The 19,885-nt window shown below is 36.0% G+C and overlaps 1 protein-coding gene across 4 annotated transcripts in view; it reads left to right on the top strand.

Annotated features, from left to right (window-relative positions):
* FRYL (FRY like transcription coactivator) overlaps positions 1-19,885 on the top strand; it is a 182,935-nt gene that overhangs the window by 8,363 nt on the left and 154,687 nt on the right. For 2 of the 4 annotated variants that reach the window (XM_062575536.1, XM_062575537.1), the window contains exons 2-3: positions 6,113-6,316; positions 7,926-8,077. In XM_062575536.1, coding sequence (XP_062431520.1) covers positions 8,050-8,077 — 28 coding nt within the window. In that variant the 5' untranslated portion in view covers positions 6,113-6,316; positions 7,926-8,049. Of the gene's footprint in view, positions 1-6,112; positions 6,317-7,925; positions 8,078-15,338; positions 15,389-19,885 lie in introns of those variants that run through there. The other 2 variants (XM_062575538.1, XM_062575541.1) reach the window with 2 other exon arrangements.

Genomic DNA, 19,885 nt, shown 5'->3' with positions numbered 1-19,885 from the left:
TCCACTCCTTCCTCTCCCCCACCCCCCAGTGGAAGCAACAACTATTTGAGGTAGTTTTAATGTATGGGTTGCTTTTGACCTATGGCACTAACAGAAGAGAACTATAATTTCTCTTAATCTGTAGTTCTCTGCAGATCACTTGCAGATTGGACAGTCTTGCTTTGCAGTTTCTTGTAAAACAGCCCAGAAATACTCATTTTACTCTCCAGGGTGTTAGACCCAGTATTGTCTTACTGGCCCTTTGCGATAACTGATATAATGAAGCATAACTAAGGTCACTTTTTTTTTTTTATTGGGCCTAAAATCAGTTCAATCCTCAATTCTGTTATGACTGAAGAAACACACTTCTAAATCCAGCCGCCATCAGAAAATAGAAGGGATAGGGGTAGGAGGCAGAGTACATTAGCACCAAGAGAGGGTATAGTTGAGGAAGTTCTGCATTATTCTGGTTTCCGAAGACAGTGGCATGGCATTAGTAAATACAATTTTTAGTAAGAGGATTATTTGAGAGGCTTGAAGGCTCTTAGGGTTTGTTGGAAATATCCACTATGCTATGACAAACACAGAATTTTATTTTTTATACCTTTCTAATAGGCTGAAATGAGATTCCAAAAGCAAACAAATTATCACTGGAATTTAAGGAATAGACAAGTTATTTGGTACTGCTCCAGTGGAGGTAGTTCATGATTTGCATAATTCTCATGGTCTCTTTTTCTGAATGCTAACTAAGCAAAGAAAAGTGCACAAATACTTATATATTTGAGGTGTCATGGTCATTATGGGCAAGTTGTTATCAAAAGTGGCATCAAACCATCCTCTGAAGGTTTTGTTTTGTTTTGTCTTTTTTGAAAATCCTTCTCAACTACCAATTAGGATTATATGGGAGTCTTCTCTATTGAAGTCTGTAGATTTATAAGTGGAGAACTATTTATAAGTCTCATGAAGAGAAATTGTTGAACCAGCATAACAAATGTCATTCTCAAGTGCAGATGCTTGGCCTCATTCTGAAGTGTTCGTGCAACTGAGATGCATCCTTTCCCTACTCCCCAATATCTTCTGCCTTACTGGTGCTGTATTTCGTTTCCACATCTGTCATATACAAGCTGAACCTAACTCAATTTCTTGTCTCTGATTTATGTCGTTTAACATCCTAGTTAATTTAGATTGGTTAACTAACTTAATTAACTAGTTATTTAAGATCTATAGTTCTTAAAGCAGCTCTGCAGAGAAGGACCTGGGAGTGCTGGTGGATGACAGGTTGACCATGAGCCATCGATGTACCCCTGTGGCCAGGCAGGCCAATGGTCTCCTGGGGTGCATTAGGAAGAGTGTTGCCAGCAGGTCGAGGGAGGTGATCCTGCCCCTCTACTCAGCCCTGGGGAGGCCTCATCTCAACTACTGTGTCCAGTTCTGGGCTCCCCAGTACAAGAGAGACATGGAGCTACTGGAGGGAGTCCAGCGTAGGGCTATGAAGATGATCAGAGGGCTGGAACATCTGCCCTGTGAGGAACGGCTGTGAGAGCTGGGCCTCTTCAGCCTGGGGAAGAGAAGGCTGATGGGGGATCTTATCAATGTGTACGAGTACCTGAAGGGAGGGTGTCAAGGGGACAGGGACAAACTCTTTTCAGTTGTCCCGTGTGACAGGACAAGAGGCGATGGGCAGAAATTGAACCACAGGCAGTTCTGCCTGACCGTGAGGGGGAATTTCTTCCCTGCGAGAGTGACGGAGCACTGGACCAGGTTGCCCAGAGAGGCTGTGGAGTCTCCTTCTCTGGAGATCTTCAAGGCCTGCCTGGATGCAACCCTGTCTAACATGCTGTAGGTGACCCTGCTTGAGCAGGGGAGGTTGGACTAGCTGATCTCCAGAGGTCCCTTCCAACCTTACCCATTCTGTGAATGGAGAATAGCAAAACATGGGGGCTTGCTCTTTGCAATGGAGGTGCTGTCTTGTCTTCTGTTTGTGACTTCTATGCTAGACACAGTTAACTGGCTGTTTGGGACATTGGAGCAGGAAAAAAACCTTGTGCTTCAGTAAGGAGATTGTTGGTGAAGTCAGGAAAGCATACTGCATGGACTGAACTTAAATATGTATGACCAGTAACTGTAAACTGGAACATCACCATGCACAGTTCTTGATGTTTAATAGCATTCAAATCATCATGTAAACGTTTTTAGTTTGTGTTGTAGCATGTTGTTATATCTGTTAAATTATTATACCTAAAACTATTAAAATGAGCTAAAAGAACAAATGGTTATTTAAAACCTTTCTGTTAACTGTGTGCTGAGCTTCCATTAAAAAAAGGAGACAGACTTGGATATTGGCAACCTAGAAAGCTTCTCTCTGGGAAGCTTCATTCCTCCTTTTTCATTCTTTTAAAGTCCAGTTTTATGGCATGACTAGCTTAGAACTGGTTTCTTGAAAATTCAAAATTGTTATTCTTGGTGATGCCTCAAAGTAATTTTTTTTAAATCACCGCTAATATCCCTTGTTGGAAAGAAAAGCAATGGGTGAACTAGCTGAAATGTGGCTGAATGTGCTATTGCAAAAGAAGGGGGTTCGAGGAATGGGTCAACTGCTGCCTCCCTCACCCTTTTTTAAGAAACCAAACCACCTTTCAGTGTGAGGGTACATCCACAACATAAGGGAAAATTTGCTTAATTGATCTTAAATGTGGTCAATGTATTGTATGATAAATCTGGGATGTAGCTATCGTGGGTCTTTTTATTTATTTATTTATTTTTTTGCTTCTTGTTTAAGGGTTGGTAAAGTCATGAGCTAGAATCTGAGTCTGCCTTGCTCTGCTCTTCTGCCATATAGCCTGATATTTCTCCAGTGTATGGGCTCTTGCAGCGTATGCTGTAACTTCAGGGGGTGAGGATGGGGTAAAAGTGACAGAGGACCAGAGATCACAAGGGGCAGGTAGTGTGTGATGTTAGGAGTGTAAGAATACTGAGTTAGTCAGCCAAGCATTGTAAAATACTGAAGGTACAGGTCAGCCAAATATTTAAGCAACTGTGGAGCCATACTATTAGTATCTGTTGCTAAATTGTTTATTCAGTTATTTATTAAAGATACTAATATCATGTTTTTATTACTTATTTTTGTCTTTCTTCTACTTCTCCAAAAGCAAATATATTGAAGCTTACATAGAAGCTATAGCATGGAATACATTACTTCTAGGCAATTGGGTAATAACATGAGTGTTTCTATTTTGAAGTATCATGCTGTTAAGTCTTTTTGGATCAGTAATTATAAAAGGCCCTAGTTTAGTGTGTTATACATACCATCTTATATCTAAGTGTTGACGCTTTGTTTTCCTGTAATGTTGTTGTTAACCTCTTCCTGAAGTTAGTGGAAATGGTCTTCTGTACTACATCTCTTAAACTTAGCTATGGCAAAATTGTGCTATTGTGGAAAATCTAGCTGCCAATCAAAAGGTAAAGTTCAAATTTGCATTATACCACTAACTCTCGGAATATATCAACTTGTAAATAATTTTGTGATAAAAGAAACTTGAGGTTTAAATAATTTTTTTTTAATTGTTCAACAACAAAAATATTAACAACTAGGGCAGGTTTGAGGTTAGCTGGATTTTTACCTGTTTTTTGTATCTTTAAGAAGCAATTCTAGGATCTTAAAGGAATCTTGAATTCTTCAACGTATGAAACCTTAGGGTTAACAGCAACGTCCTTTGAATTTTGTTAAACCTTATGGCTGCTAGCCTCTTGTACTTTGAATTGTAACTCTTATGTAGTTTAGTGGTATTCTTCACAGCTTTTCATACATAAGCTGTTCATAGGAGTGAACCTCGAACACTGAAACTCTCTTGAATGTTGCCTTTGACTTTGAAATCTGATAAAGAATAGTTATATTTTAACCTAAACTTGTAAGCTCAATTTATGAAATGAAGCCAAATGAACTTCCCTCTAGTGATATGCTGCTGCTACTGTAAGCTTCATTCACATCCACTGGAGACTTTCAACTTTACAGCTACCTTTACCAATGCCTTTTTTCCTTGATCGGATTTATCTGGTCTGGTTCATTCTGTAAGAAACCTTTTAGCTTCTAATCCTAATGTCAATTAAGTACTTGATATAAAACTTCATTTTGCTCAAGTCAGTAAGGACCACTGTTGTGTCTGAAGTTTTAGACAGCACTGACAAATTGATTATTGCTCGGTGTGTACAACGGAATAAACTTGAGTACTTCAAGCGAGTTTTCAGGTGCCTTTCTGCTCCTCCCCCCCGCCCCAGTCTTCCCTGGGGGGGAAGACCATTCTGTCAACTGAACTGAGATTTCAGTATCCTGTCCTAATACTCTGATACATTTGCTTGCCTGGTTAGTTTTCAGTTTAAGGTTATTTCTTCCATTAAGCAGCTGGGCAGTTGGGTAGTGTGATGGAAAATAGAAAGTATTGAATGAACAATGGTGAAGAATAAAGATACGAGAGAAGCAGAGACTATTTTTGTATGCATTTGCTCCATATACAATATCTATGAATGTATGTTTTACTTGAGAAAGTGAATGAAAGCATCAGTGTAAGTAATGGTAAATTTCTGTTTGTTGCGCTTAATAAGACTGAAAGAATATTCATGCTGTGTTTCAGTTTACTTAGAATACTATTCACCTTCTCATTTCTAAACTGGAGTGGATGTAAGCTGTTGCATGAGTTGCATTAAAATATTGAGAGGTTTTTCTTGTCCTTTTTTTTTTTTGTTAAAAAAAAAAAAAGCAGTGCTATTTATTAATGTGGTCAGGATGAAAGGCCGTATGTATGTGCTGCGTAGAAAATATTTTACAGTATTTTATCCTAATTTTTCTGAAGAGGAAAAGTGATGCTGATTTGATGCACAATACTGTGGACTATATGAAGTACCGAAAACCGTTGACATTTTCATTAGAGTTGCAATTTAGCGTGTAAAAGTCAGAAATAGATTTTTATCAACTTTAAATATTTCCCTTTATACCTAGCTACCTCTTTAAAAATCTTGACTTTCTTTTTCCAAGGAATTATATTGTATGTTACCAATAGAGATAACATTTAAAAAAAGTGTCAGCTTGCTTCCAGTGCTACAGAAACGTACCTGTTTTACTTCCCTAAGTCCCACATTTTTAAATTTTCTCTTACAATTTAAGCTTTTCAAGATAAAACTCTTTAGCTGTAGATTGTACTTATTATATGCGTATTTCTGTATTTTTGGAAACACTAATTAAGTAGTAGTATGAACTGTATGTAGAAAAAAAAAGTTAACGTGCTTCTAAAGAAAACGAGTACATTCTTGCATTCTTGTTACATCACAGCACTGGTAGTCATGCTGTGTGTACAGCATGTGTTTATGTCTGCAATTTTTCAGACTATGATTTTTAAAAAGTATACATTTTCATACAAACTGAGTGATCAAGTGTTGTAGATTGTTGCTTCACGTTGAGACTTGAGTTTAAAAGCAGTTAAAAATGCTTGATCTGCCTCCAGGGTACAATAAAAAAAAAAAAAAACTGCTGAAGTGCTTTTGCTATAGCTTAGTATAAGAGAACAAAACTTCACAGCTTAGGCAAGTAGCGACAAGTATGCAACTTGCATACAAACTTCTGTTGCAAAGGAATGTCCAAAAACCCTGCAGCTGAAGTTTGAGGCTTTATTAAGGAGGCACAGTTGAAGTACTGTTTGTTTCTTTTTGTGACTACATCCTAGTGCCAATCAAGTAATTAAATGTTGTTTTTGACAAAAATCAGAAAAGAAGCAAAAGGACTAATATGAAGAATTTGGTTCAGAGATTTGCATTTGAGAGAGATTATGATTAACAAAGTATGTTCCTAACTTAAACGTAGCTAAAAAAGTCTGTGCATACAGGATGAGTGTACATAAAGTACACAAAATATGTATGTGAGAAGCTAATTTCTACTTCTTCATCAATTCTAATATCCTTTTCGTGAAGATAACTTGAAGTATTAACCCCTGAGTAAAGTAACAATTCTGAGGACTTGCATAATCTAAACTTTTATTGTTTGTCTTCTCAATTAAAGGACTTAAAGTTTTAAAAATGGAGAATGTTGAATTTCCAGTCATAAAATGTCTAATGTTTGACTATGTTTTTCTCGTTTTCCTTTCAGCCTTTTATACTTCATTTGTCAGTACTGTGTTTGGAGATCTTTTTCCAGTATTTGGCTACATACCAGCTGAATCATAGCTGTTTACGTCTTTGTCTACTCTCGCATCACAAAGCACAAGTTGGACTCTGTGGAAAATGTCTTGATGGACCCATCCTAAGTGCAGTATGCTAACAGCTCATGGTGGTTAACAATGACTTCTAAGTGGTAAGACTCTCAAGAATTTTTCAAGATAAAACAAAACATTTTCATTTATTCAAGTGACTTTTTGCTTAGGTCTTTGTGTGCATGTTAACATGACAATACAGATGAAAATTTTGGACTACTACTTCAGATATGCATTATCTGAATGAAAGGGAGTCTGTGCTGTGTGAAATCAAATATTCGTATGTCTCAGTATATTACGACATGTATCATAGTAGGGGCCAAAAGTGAATGTTTAAGAAAGAGCATAAAAATGGGGAAAGCAGTCTGCCAATTTTTAGTCATTTGTGATTGTAGACCTTCCTAAGCTAGATGTTATTCCTGTATATTTAGTATTTCTCAAAGGATTTCTCTTCTGCGAACTTGTGTACTCAATGGAGATCAGACTACTTCATGCTAATAGAGCATTTCCTTACAATGTGCAGGCAGGTGCCTGTGCTCTGTCCTCTTGTGGATGAAGCCAGGTACTGCAGCTAATTAGCAAAGGCAGTACAGCTCGTTATACAGATTCCTTTTCTTCTGCTGCTTTTCACATCAGGATTCTGTTGTAATCCAGTTGATCTGTATTGATGTCAAGCACAGGGCAATTGTTATGGATAAGGTACTTTTGATTTGAAGTGAATAGATCTAACTAATTCAATATCTAAACTCTGCTTTTAAAATAATGCAATGTACTACCTCTCCCTGTAATCAAGTAGTAAAACTGTTAGACTATATTTTCTTTTGTCCTTTGAGAACAGAAAACACATTGGCATGATAGAGAAAAAATCCTTGAAGTGCAACTGTTTCTACAGTATTTGCTCTACAGACTTGCATATTCAGAGTGTTAAATAGTCTATAGTGTTTCTCCTCATAACTCATTTCCTTTATTGTACTTGCCTAAGTATTACTTACATGAAAAGTAGAAAACGTTGAATACATTGCCATTGGGTGATCTCTGTGTCATATCCCTGTTACTTGCCTCTGTCATTTGTTCTTGTTTCCAGTCAGATAATAGTACTTCACTTTATTCTGTTAGAATTTGATACCGTAATTATTTTGAGCTACGTATTTTTTCCTCTCAAAAAGTAACAAATTTGTTGCTGCAAGCCTATCTTGACTATCTTTTATTGTTCTGATGTTTAAGAAGGGCACGAGTACACTTTTTATCATTGGAATAGGAATTCCAGATCAGTCTTAAGTAAAGATTAAAAAAAAAAAAATGGGGTGGGGACTTGAAGCTATTAGTATCATTCTTACTATAACTTATTTTGGGGTTTGGAGAATTAATTGGAGAAATTAATTTTCATATATACTGAAGAAATTAATAATTTGTCTTATCTGAAGGCTTATAAGGAGGATAGTATAAGAAAAAGGCATTATGGAACCTTACAGAAATTCCTTTAATACAAATTATTCTCCTTAAGCAAATTTGAATTCAGCTGTAGTGTCGTAGAGCAACAATTGGTTCTTTTTTTTTTAAGCACAGATCTCCAGTCTTTCAACAAGAGAAATTGTACTCTTGTTGTAGTACTCTGACTTTTATAAATTAACATCAGAAGGGTGAGAATTTCCTTAACTCAAGGATGGAAGAACTCATATGTATTTTTTTTTTTTTAATGTTCTGATGTAGATGTGTACCCTCAATCTGTGTAAGCATATTGGCATGACAGGAAAAAAATCCTTGAAGTGCAGCTGTTTATACAGTTTTTACTCTATGGACTTAAATATTCAGGCCATTAAATAAGCCCTTGGAAATGAGAAATCAGCAGAGAAGAGGGCTTGGTGAGTTTGATTTACCTGCTATGTTACATTTACCACTTTTCTTAAAAAGGAAGACGTATTTTGCTCATGCTATTATTGAATTAAGTACAAAGATTATTATTTACATCATCTTTGAGACCAGCTTCGTATATAACAATCCATATGACTTCCCTAAATGCCCTTGTATTTAGATCAATCTAAAGCATATCTTCTAGGGGAAAAATCACCTTGATGTTTAAAAAAATAACTTTAATAATTAAAATTACTCTGCTGCTTAAAACTGAAAGGATATTAAGTATTACTTTAGCTGTTGGGGCCATTCAGTTCTGGAATCACAAAGCAGTGTGCATATGCAACTTACTAAGCTGATGTTTGACTAGGGTATTTGTATATGAGCAGACAGTTTCTGTCCTGTCCCTCCAAAACCTATCTGTTTTAACTATATCACTTGTTAATAGAGTTGAGTAGCAAGATATTTAGACTGTATTTTTTTAGGTAAACTTTTTTGTTTTCTGTGATTTTTACTAAACAGATTCACATTTATTATCTATTGATTCTTTATACTATGTTAGCAAGTTACTGTATTTTAAAGTAGTTATGTTAGATGTGTAGAATTTTGTCTTACTACCTAAATAGAACATAAGCATTTGGAAACTATATGCTGTAGTCCAGCATCTGCCACAGGTGCAGTTAGACTAGTGTTAAACTAGAAGGATGTTGACTTCAGCTGGCCATGATGCTGTGAGGTTTGGGACTGTGGTAGTTAATCCAGGTAAGTATGGTTGAAGCAAGTTCTACTTTGCACATGATAGTAGAAAAGTTAGCTTATGTATGTCTGTTTGGGCTGCAGCTGTCTTCTGGATTGTGGAATGGGCAGAATTTATGGTATGTATCAAAGTATTGAATACTTTTAAAAGAGGGCATCTTTCCCCCAATTCTGTGGGGGTGAGACTGCGTTTCAAAGGGCACAGCCAGTCTTAGCAGCATGCTTCAGCTGCATCCGAGGCTGTTGCTTGGAACTCCATCCTCAGGTCTCATGAGGTGTTAATTGGTGTAGCTTTGCTCTATCCATCTAAGTATCTGACTGGGCTGCAGTGTTCAGATTGTTTGCTAGCACTTAGCTAATAATGCTCTTTGTAAGGTTATCACAAGACTTTTGAAATTGTAAGGTGGCTCTGTACCAAAAGCTAAGCTCTGCCTAACTATGCTGTCTGATGTTTAATATTTTTCTGTGTGGTACTATTAACTCAAGTTCTCATTTTCCTCAGATGCTTAAATCATTTTTGACCTTTGAAGAACCAAAACCATTAAAGTACGTTCTGTCCTGCTGAAGAGCATGGGAAAGCATTCAGGGCACAGATATGGTCCCAGCTTATTGTTACAGTGCGTTTTCAGTCTGTTTTTTAAAAAGCAAAGTCTATTATTTTTATTCCTCATTTTGATACCTGGTTTCTGTAGAACTATTAAGCTTTCAATTCAGTTAGTTGTGCTGTATAGTCAGTTCAGATGATGTGCATGGGGAAAAATAAAAATTAAACCTTTAAAAAATGTTGTTATGTTGTGCTAGTTCAGATGCACTAATCCAGAACTGAATATATTTGTTGATCTTCTGGTAAAGAAGTGTTTGGATTTTAATAATAAAGAATGTTTCAGACAAAGTCTTTAACTCTCCTTTTATTCTGGATGTGTCAATTGGGTTGTGATTCCTATTCAGCTGTGGACAAACTGGGGTAGCTAGCAAATATCGAACTAATCAGAGCTAATTGATGTGCTGAACATATGTACTTACCATTAATGGTGTTTTTTTTTTATATTATGGGTGTATCTGAATGAGTGAGGGTTGGGACTATTATAAGTATAGAATCGTAGGAAAATTCAGGTTGGAAGGGACCTCAGGAGGTTTCTAGTCCACCCCCCTGCTCAAGCAGGGCTAACTGAAATCAGAGTTGCTTGGGACTTTATCCAGTCAGCTCTTGAAAACCTCTGAGGATGGAGCTTGCACAACCTCTTTAGGCAACCTGCTCCAGTGTTTGACTGCCCCCATGTGGTGGTAGGGAGGAAGGGGTTCCTCAGATTCAGTTGAAACCTTTTCTGTTTCAATTCATGCCTGTTGTCTCTTGTTCTTCTACCATGTGCTGCTATGAAGAGCTTAGCTCTGTCTTCTTGATAACCTCCTCATAGGTCCTAGAGGACTGCAATTTGATCCCCTGAAGCTGTCCCCAAGGTGAAAAAGACCAGCTCCCTCAAGCCTCTTCTCATGGGGAAAGTACTCCAGCCCCTTGTCTTAGTTGGCTCTCTAGTCAACTCACTCCACTGATCGATATCTTTGTATTTGCGTATTCCAAAACTGGATGCAGTATTTTAGGTGTGGTCTAATAAGTCCTTTGATAATGTTTTTTGATCTACTGGCTGTGGTCCTATTAATACAGCTCAAGCCATTGGCCTTGTTTGCAGCCAGGACAACACTGCTGGCTTGTAGTCAGCTTTCTGTCTAGCCAGTCCTTCATGTCTCTCTCAACAGAGCTGGTCCCAGGCCTTTATTGTTGCAAGAGGTTTCTTTTTCCCAAGTGCAGGACTTTGTATTTGGCCTTATTGAATTTCATAAGGTTCCTATTGGTCCATTCCTCCAGCCCGTCTAAGTCACTCTAGCAGTCAAGCCCTAGATAAGTCAAGTGTATTGACTTATCCTCCCTGGTTGGTGTCATTTGAAAACCTAACAAGAGTGCACTTAGTTGCCTATTCCAGATCACTGACAAATATGTTGTACCAGGCATGTCCCAGTACATGGGACCTATCTACTCCATTTGTTGTCAGCCTCTAGGTAGAGCAGGACACATCAACTGTTGAACACTACCCTATGAGCATAACCATCCAACCATTTTTTCTTTTTAAATACATCCAATGGTCTGCTTATCCAGACTGTAATATCCTAATTTGTATGCAAGAATACTGTGGGAGACAGTTTTGGAAACCTTGCTAAAGGTGAGGTAAATAATACCCACTGTGTTCCTGTCTTTTATGAATCCAGTAATTTTTTTTCACAGAAAGCGATCAAATCCCATCATTGTTTATCGCCCTTGATTAAATCAATGCTGACTGTTCCTAGTCACCACCTCCTTCATATGTTCAGAAAGGTGTTTCAAGAGGATCCACTTGACAGTTTTTTCCTGAGGACCAAAGTGAGGCTGACCAGCTTTTAGTTTACTGAATTGTCATTCAGGCCTTTTTCTTGAAGATAGGTAAAACGTTTGCATTTTTTCCAGTTGTTGGGGACCTCCTTCAGTCTGTGACCTTTCATAGATGATAGAGAGGGGCCTTGCAATGTCATCAGCCTGCTCCTTCAGCACTCCAAGATGCAACCCCTCTGGTTTCAGCAATGTCTATGGCTCAGGTTGTCACAAGTAGTCCCTGACTTGATCTACATCTACTGCTGGTAGTTCTTCCATTTACTGAACCCTGTGTCTAAGTGACAAAATGGCCTGGGAGACAAAAAGGCCTCAGGTGAAGAGAGCAAGTGTCTCAGCCTTGTCCCTGTCTGCTGTCACTGAATCATCAGCCTCATTCAGCAATGAGACCACATTTTCCTCATTTCCCTCTTACTACTAATGTAGGAGTAAAGTGCTGCTGTTGCCCTTTTTGTGCTTTGCAAATGTCAACTCTAATTGCACTTTTTTTCTGAAAATCATCCCTACAGGCCTATGTTGTCTGTGCCTGCTTCCATCTCCTATACACTACCTTTCTACAGAGTGTGTGGGTGTGTATGTGTGTATATATATGCACATACATATTTAGATATAGATATGATTCTAGATGCATAATCCAATGTTTTACACATCAATAGTATCTAACTTACCCCAGTAGTGTACAGTTTAATTATATTTTGTTTAATCTAAATTAAACTGACATCTATGCATTAAAAAAAAAATCTCCTTTTAACATGCTGGCTGTCATCTCTCAGTAGTGGTGACCATTAAGAACGTTTTACCAAACCTCTTTCTTGGGCGATTATCTTTCTGACTGAGTGAACACCACACAGTGGTCTGCAAGTAGTAGTGAAGTAGAAGTTCCCAGAACTTTGTCTGGTGTTAAGGCAAATATATTACATACATCTGTTCAATGTAGATGCACATTGTCTAAACTAAGTAATATAAATTTGCTTGCTTCCTGTATACTATGACATTGGTAGAAATTAATTTTTTTTTTTAATAATATGAGAACTGTTGTGTTCTCTTCTGTGTTCTGTGTATCAGTACCTTGGTCCAGAAGATCATGAATGTAAGATGTGGATGTAAATAATCCTTACTTTAAATAAAAACTGTCTCTAATCTGAAAAGTGATTACTTAATATAAGCTGCTGCAGTTTCATAATACTATTTATCCCTGAACTGATTTCCTGGTGCAGTGACAATAGAAAAGCTGAAAGCAAACTTTCTGTCTTTCCTCTAAAATTGTCTGAGACATAAGTTAGGACAAATAGTCTATTCCTGTGTGTAAGTGCCATTGCTAAATATTGTTCAGAACAGTTGATGCACCTGTTTATGTATTGTAAGTGTTACACTTAAATTTGGCTAGGCTTTTCTTAGTTATATTAGAAGAAAAAAAGTCAGGACCATCAAGATGAAGAAAAATTTAGAACAGCACTTGGCTTGTAATGCCTTTCTCAACAATTTCATTAATTGTGTCTATGTAAATTGTGAGATGCATGTTAGGGAAACATCAAAAAAAAATTTATTTTATATTACAAAGTTCTTACTAAGATGAGTTTTGTATTTGATGTAGTTTAGTGGTCTTCTTCCACTTTTAATAGTTTGTTTTGTGTGGATTTTTTCCTCCTGCATTTAAGTGTTAGTTCTTACTCTGCTGCCATGCTACAGATACGGGGTTTTTTCTGCTGAAGAGCTTTGTAGAACAGCTTACTTGCAATAAGAAATGACTCTCAGAATGCCTACAATTGATGCCTTATGTTGTTCAAGTAATGTGGATCATCTGATTTGCATCTGCAAGAAAACGGAAGATGAACATGCTAATAGGGACACGGAAGAGTTGCTCAGTCTTCAAAGTGGGAAAACTGTATATGTATGTGTGGGACTGGAAAGGAAAACTGTCAAAACTGTCTCACAGCATTGCACTTCAGCAAGATTCTGTTATTTATTTCATTTTTTTATGTTGCTGAGAAGACTAGAAGGTTACAGTTCTTCTGTAGCAATATCCAAAAGTCATGGATGATTATTTTGGAGTTTGATATAGATTTCTTTATGACCATAAATTTGTTTTAATGTAATCCACTTGTATGTTCAATTAATAATCTAGAACACTATCAGCAGTGTTTGTTAATATGTGAAGTGAAATAGATCTGACTTTCAAAAGTGCTTGAAAGATTGTGGATTTTTTTTAGAGACAACTCTGCTTGAAAGACTGCATCAGTGAGAAGATAGTGGAGAAAGAAGCTGTCATCTAATTTTGTACTACTTACCGCTCTGAAATTCATGCTACATATTGTATGCATCTTAAAATCTTATTTTTAACACTAATTTTGGTCAAATGGCAATCTTGTTATTAGCAATGGAGGTACTGCTCTTCTCATGAAGCCAGCAGCTATTTACTTCAGAAGAATTATCTTGGAGAGATGCTTAATTCAAAAGAAACAGGAACTTTTTATCAGGAAGTAGGCTAACTGCTAAGTTTATAAGATTTAAGGAAGAACAACTTTGTGTTACAGTTAAAATCTTTGATAATGTGCATCTGTCTAAAGGAAACAAAGCAGAAGTCTTTAGGAAACTGGAAAATGCCTATTCCTTGGCTAGTAAGCAAGACATACATATGGTGTGTCTTTGGAGTAAAGTACCTGTTTTGTATAAAGATTGGGAGACAAAGACACTTGGTCACAGGTTTGGTAAAAGCACAAGTGCTGCAGTTGTCTCTGATGTTACATACTCAATTGTACAGCTTTCCTGTGGAAATATTTGTTCTCCTTTGCAGTGCTTCTGCACAGCAGGGTTTAAAACATCTTGCCTTTCTTTGCCCAGAGGCGCTTTACATTTACTGTGCACTTGATGAAGTTCTCGCCTCTGCTATCAACTTTTTCTAGTTAATATTTCTGGCTCGGAAATGGCACCTTTTACAAAGTGCAGTAACTCTGCCTTTGATGCAGGCGCTGCAGTAACGAACTGGGACATAGCATCCCCTCATGTGATCCTTTGATTTGAGGCATGCTATAAAGAGCACAGGGATTCCAGCTAAAACATACAGCAGCGTCAAGGAAAGAATAACAGCTTTGTGAGAGAAAAAGGCCCCTTTCTGTTTATGGTTTACTTAGCTAAAGTTATGAATATTAGCTACCTTTGATCAGCTCTTCTGTGTGAATTGATTCTGTGTGTAAGAGAAATCCTAGTGGACAAAAGCACAGGCTTGACTTCTGTATTTGTATCCATTTGTAGATAGTCAGCTGACTTAAAACATTCACTATACTACAAACAGACCTGTGCATGTTTGTTTTTTTTTCTTAATGTGTATATTGAACTATCTTTAAAGAATTTTGTTTGATGCAACAGATTAATTTGAAAGGAATGGATATTTTTGAAAATGATCTATTAAGAAATGAGGAGAGTAAATTAGCAAATTTCTTTTGCAATGTCTTCCTTAAGAAGGAAATAATTCTTTTTAAGACTCTTCTGTTCTTTTACTATGACAATTGAAAGTCTTTTATTGTTGTTCTATTTAGAAAGCCACGGGGTAAGCAAAGGAAGCTGTTTATTCTTTTTTTTTTCTAATCAAAAGACTGGAATATCAATTTTCCTTTAAATAAAGGAATTATAGCCTACTCTGGTGACATACTCAGCTGATGCATCCTTCAAGTAAAATGTCTACCTGTTTGCCTCTTTCTGCTCTTCAGACTGTTTCTTTTTTTTATTTATTTATTTTTATGGTTCCTGTAGAAACAGTATTATTATCACCTTCAGATAGGTGTAATAGACCAATTATCTTTCTAGTCAGGAGAAGAAAAAATTCCCAAGTTCTTTCATGATATGAGCTAGTCTGATTCCCCCTCCCTCTCCTCACCTTGGTATTAGAAATGAGAATACCCCTGCTGAATCTGAGGATGTGCTGTAGCTAAATGTACACTATCATCATCCATGCTATCTCTTTTTTCAAGTCATCACCCATGATATTTCCATCTGTTCTAGAGATGCGTTTTGATGTGTGCTATGTGGAAAGAGCTAATATTTCAAGCTGCTCCCTGAGTCTTTCTGTTGCCCCTGGTCATTGCTAGAGAGTCTGAGCGGTGGAGGCTGTGTGAAGAAGCAATACTTTTACCTCAGTGGCTGCGTGGAGGTAAGGTCTGTTCACCCAGCTTCTGAGGCCACACAGTTAGTGTGCTGTGTTTTGTTTCTTTACTCTTTTTCTTTTTTTTTTTTTTAAAAAAAAAGAAAAAAACTTCTTCAGGATCCTAGTTTTAACTTTCTACAAACTTGTAAACTTTACTTTGATAATACAGCTGATTTTAGCAAACAAACCTGCATGGCCACGCACATAAATGTGGCATATATGATAAAAATGGAAACTTTCTCTTGGATGACTGACTTTATTTTTTTAGATTTCTTCTTTTTTCCCACATACTTGTTTATTTAGTGACTATAGCGTATTGAGGATATTCTAGCAATGCTTTTAGCAATTGTTTTTGTTTATTTGCTAGTCATCCAATATTGATAGATTTTTGTTAAGCTTCTCTCTTTTTTCTGCCCATTAGAAACAATTTTAGACCATAATTTAGTGCATACGTTATATCAGAACCTCTTTCATCTCAGTTCTCTGGGGGGTTTCCATATAGGCAAAATAAATGAGATTTCACCCAAAATATATTTCAAGTCAGTATTTTCTCCCTTGTGTGCAAAACCTAAAACCAAACCTAACCACATGAATCTATTTACATGTATTCTCATTCCTCTTCAGAAAACAGTGCAAATAGCTTGCTTTTTTTTTTTTTTTTTTTTTTTTAATGAATTTAATGAATACAGTTCCTTAAATTGCTGTAGTTCTTGGTATCTAAACATATATAGGATTCAAAGGATATCTGTTTTCTCATAAACATGAGCGACAACTTACAAATACTTATGTATTCAATTCAAATACCAATTCAGTTCAAAATATGGTGATCCCATAAGCTTCCATAGAGCTCTGCTGGGTGTCTTATCTGCTGCTGGTGATTTAATTTGGGGTTTTTTGTTTTGCTTTTTCCTTAAGGTAGGAGCCAATCAGATGTTAATTAAAACAAACAAACAAACAAAAAAAAACAACAAAAAACCCCCAGGCCTTTAAGTGGAAGAATTATCATTAGTATCGGTGTTTGCAGTATAAACAAATCTTTCCATTCTTTTGGGATTATAGCATTTGTATTAAATACTTGCCATAAACTGATAGCTGGTACTATGGTAAATTGTACTCAGATGAACTATTATCTGATGAGTAGATTTCTTATGCATTCACTCTTCTACTGCCTTGAATTTGATACAGTCATTACATGTCCATAATAGATAGAAAGGCATTTTGATCTGAGCAGTAATGCATTTGTATTCTTTTAATATAGGTGCCAGTCTTTCTTTAAGCCTTGAATGTCAGAGACTTAAGCCCAGCACACCTGTTGCAACTATATTCATTGCAGTTGAGGGACACCTGAAACTAAGCTGTCTTCTATTTAAAACAAAGTTTTGGCAGCAGTGTTTATTCTTTCTAGTTATATTCAGGTTATTGAGTGAAAAGAGGGGGTAGACTTATCTTTGGAAAATATAAAAGTTATGTTTAAAGTATGTAAGTATTAGAGAACAACTGCAAATGCTAATGCTTTATACTGCAGGAAGATTTTCATTTAGGATTTGAAGAGGAAACTACTACTCTTTTAAATTCTAAGTTTGTTATATATTTCCACTGGAAAAATATTGTAACACTTTACAGGTGGTTATTTTCATCTTTCAGATAGAGGAGAGGAAAAGGGAAAAGCTTTGAAGTTTTATATTCAAAGATATTTGTGGTCAACCATATTAAAAAAAAATAATGTGTTTTGGATAACATTTTTTTAGGAGAGCAGAGACTTTTGTTTTACATATATCATATGCCTAGGAGTAACATTTTAAAGTCCTGCAGGTAGGACTTCTTTGAAAAATAATTTATAGACCTAGACTTGATTTTGGTACACTTGTTGCTGAACAGAGAGTTAACTTAAGAAAGTGAAGTTCTAGAATTTCTCTGTGAATGTAATTTGGGTATCAACATGTGGATTTTAATCTCCAGTTGTATGTATTTTTCTGAAATGATAATTGTGTTATTAGCAAAAGATCTTACTGTGAAACTTTATATAAGAGGGCTGCATACTATATGATATTATACATGATGTTTAAAAATACGTTGGTCTTATAGCTAAAGTAAGTTTTGCCATACAAATATGTTTGCTGTTGGTTCCTCTTACGCTAATTACAAAAAAACTGTATTAAAAAACCTCCAAGGCTCCTGAGGAGTTTTTACTGCAGTGGAGTGTTCCCTCTTATTTTCTGATCTGGCATGTCACTGTAATTCCTTTTTTTCCAACTGTTTCTCTAACTAAACTTTCTGTTTTCAATGTATTTGCTTAGTTTTAATCTAGTATTTTTCCTTTTATTGCAATTCAATTTTTCTTTTACTGATCCTTGTTTCAGAGGCTTACTTTTTAGCTAGAAAACAATGAGTAGCTTCCCCCCCCCCCCCTTTTTTTTTTTTTGCTCCTAAAATAGTGTTTCAGAGGTTGTATTTTACACAGTTGATTTGCTTGGAAAAAATTATCATTTGGACTTCTGCAGTAGAGGAACTTTCTAAGTATAGCTCCTATGTCTGAGATGGAGAGACTAACTTGCTTACTATTTTGCCTTCTTAAAAAAGAGCTGTAGTGAAATAAAGAAATATGTTTGCTATGCTGTGTATCATATTACCTTGTTTTGTCATTTTCTTGTAAGCAAATAGAAAGTTAATTTAACCACTAATCAGTTCACTCAACAGAGATAAAACAGGTAAGTTTAAAAAAAATTTTAAATGAGAGTTGAATGTCATTATAATCCTTCTTGAAAAGACCAATGTAAAGACCAACTTACTGCTTTTGCCACTCTAAAATTGCAATCTATTTGCAATTTTATACAATGAAGTAGTACATTGTAGTCACACTTTATTGTATGTTGTTCATAAAAGCTGCAATGTAAGGGAACACAGTCAGGTAGATGATTTTCGTTTTGAAGATCTTTGTATTAAAATGCTGTGTACCCTACTACTTGTGAAAGTAAATTGGAGCAGTTGGAGGCTGCATTTTGATAACAATTTGTAAGTTCTTAGTTAACCTTGACTCTTCACTATGCTTACATGATATCAGAGTATTTTCAATGACGGAACACACTGAATTTAAACTTCTCCAAAAAAGCCTTTGTATTTCTTATCCTATATGTTTTTCTATGATGAATAGTCAGCATTAGAATAAATGTGTGTCTCAAATCAAATCAAATTCAAATCAAAAGATTTGAATCGCAAGCTTGCAGAGTGCTTTCAGTATATCTAGTATCCTGAGCATAACTGCAGTACTTGCTTGAAAACATATTATCAGCATAGTGTTGATAAATCTCTGCATTAGGGAACATTGCTTTATCAGTACAAAGATACAGATTCTTGCAGGTGAAAACTTGATCAGGAATGTTACTACAACTCAATACCGTTTATAAAGCTTTTCTTAACAGATGGCGTACTGTAATCTGTAATTACAATCATGAGAATAACGTATCTTCCAGGTCTCTAAGTTTGAGGATAAGGTTGGAAAGAATTTATGGCTTATAATGGGAGATAGTAAAGACGATGACAATTCTAGCAGTGTCAAATGTAGTAGAAATGTAGAAAATTTTATACTGGGTATCTATAAAGCAAAATCAATATTAAACAATACAAATTTACACAAATGAAGACTTAATACAAGTAAGCTCTATTCTTTGAGGTATTCCGTGTGTATTTAATTACTTAGAATGGTGAGATTCTGATGGAAAGTCAGAATTGCATTAATACACAATTAATGTAGGCTTTGTTGTTAAAATATTTGGAGATAATAAGCTAAACTTTGGTTTAAAAAGTAATGTATTTTCTATAAAGAAGCATTTGGATTAGGTCATGTTTTTTAAGAGTAACCAAAACAAACATCTTTTACCTGAGAAATTTATTTTGAATAGAGTCTAGAGGAAAAAAAGTGGGAATTACTAGAGGTCTAGAGAAGATGAGTGGTAAGGAGAGATTTTAAAAGTTTTTGGTCTAAAAGAGAGAAGACGAGAGGGACGGAAGGTCAATTTTCAAATATGCAGGAGTGCTGAAATGAAGAAAGGCATCACTGGCTATCAATGTCTGTGCTCAATAGGACAACAGCAAATGAGCTGAAATTAGTGGAAGGAGAAAAGAAAAAAAAAAAGATGTTAGGGAAGTGTTAACAGTAATGAAGCATAAAATAGATTACCTAGAAAGACTGTGAAGTCTTCAATGCCACTGATGAAAATCTGTGAAACCTACCTGTGTGATCTGGACTTGAAAGGGTGGAAAGAGGGACTGGATTGCTTCTTGAAATCCTTTCAGCATGTTTTTTTTTTTTTTTTTTTTTTTTTTTTTTTCCTTTTTTCATTTTTTTAATCTGTAATTAGATGTCCTTTTGCTACTAGTACTTACTCTGATTGTTTAGCACAACTGAAAGACAATAGAGACCATTAGACACGTGATTGTAATGACTGAATGTAAGCTCTTTCAAATTTTATGAAACATTCAGGAATTTGTGTCCTGAATATCAAT

Source organism: Rhea pennata, chromosome 4 (genome assembly GCF_028389875.1).
Source record: "Rhea pennata isolate bPtePen1 chromosome 4, bPtePen1.pri, whole genome shotgun sequence".
Classification (NCBI taxonomy): domain Eukaryota; kingdom Metazoa; phylum Chordata; class Aves; order Rheiformes; family Rheidae; genus Rhea; species Rhea pennata.
The sequence above is the reverse complement of the archived record's forward strand: the minus strand, read 5'-3'. Positions and strand labels throughout refer to the sequence as shown.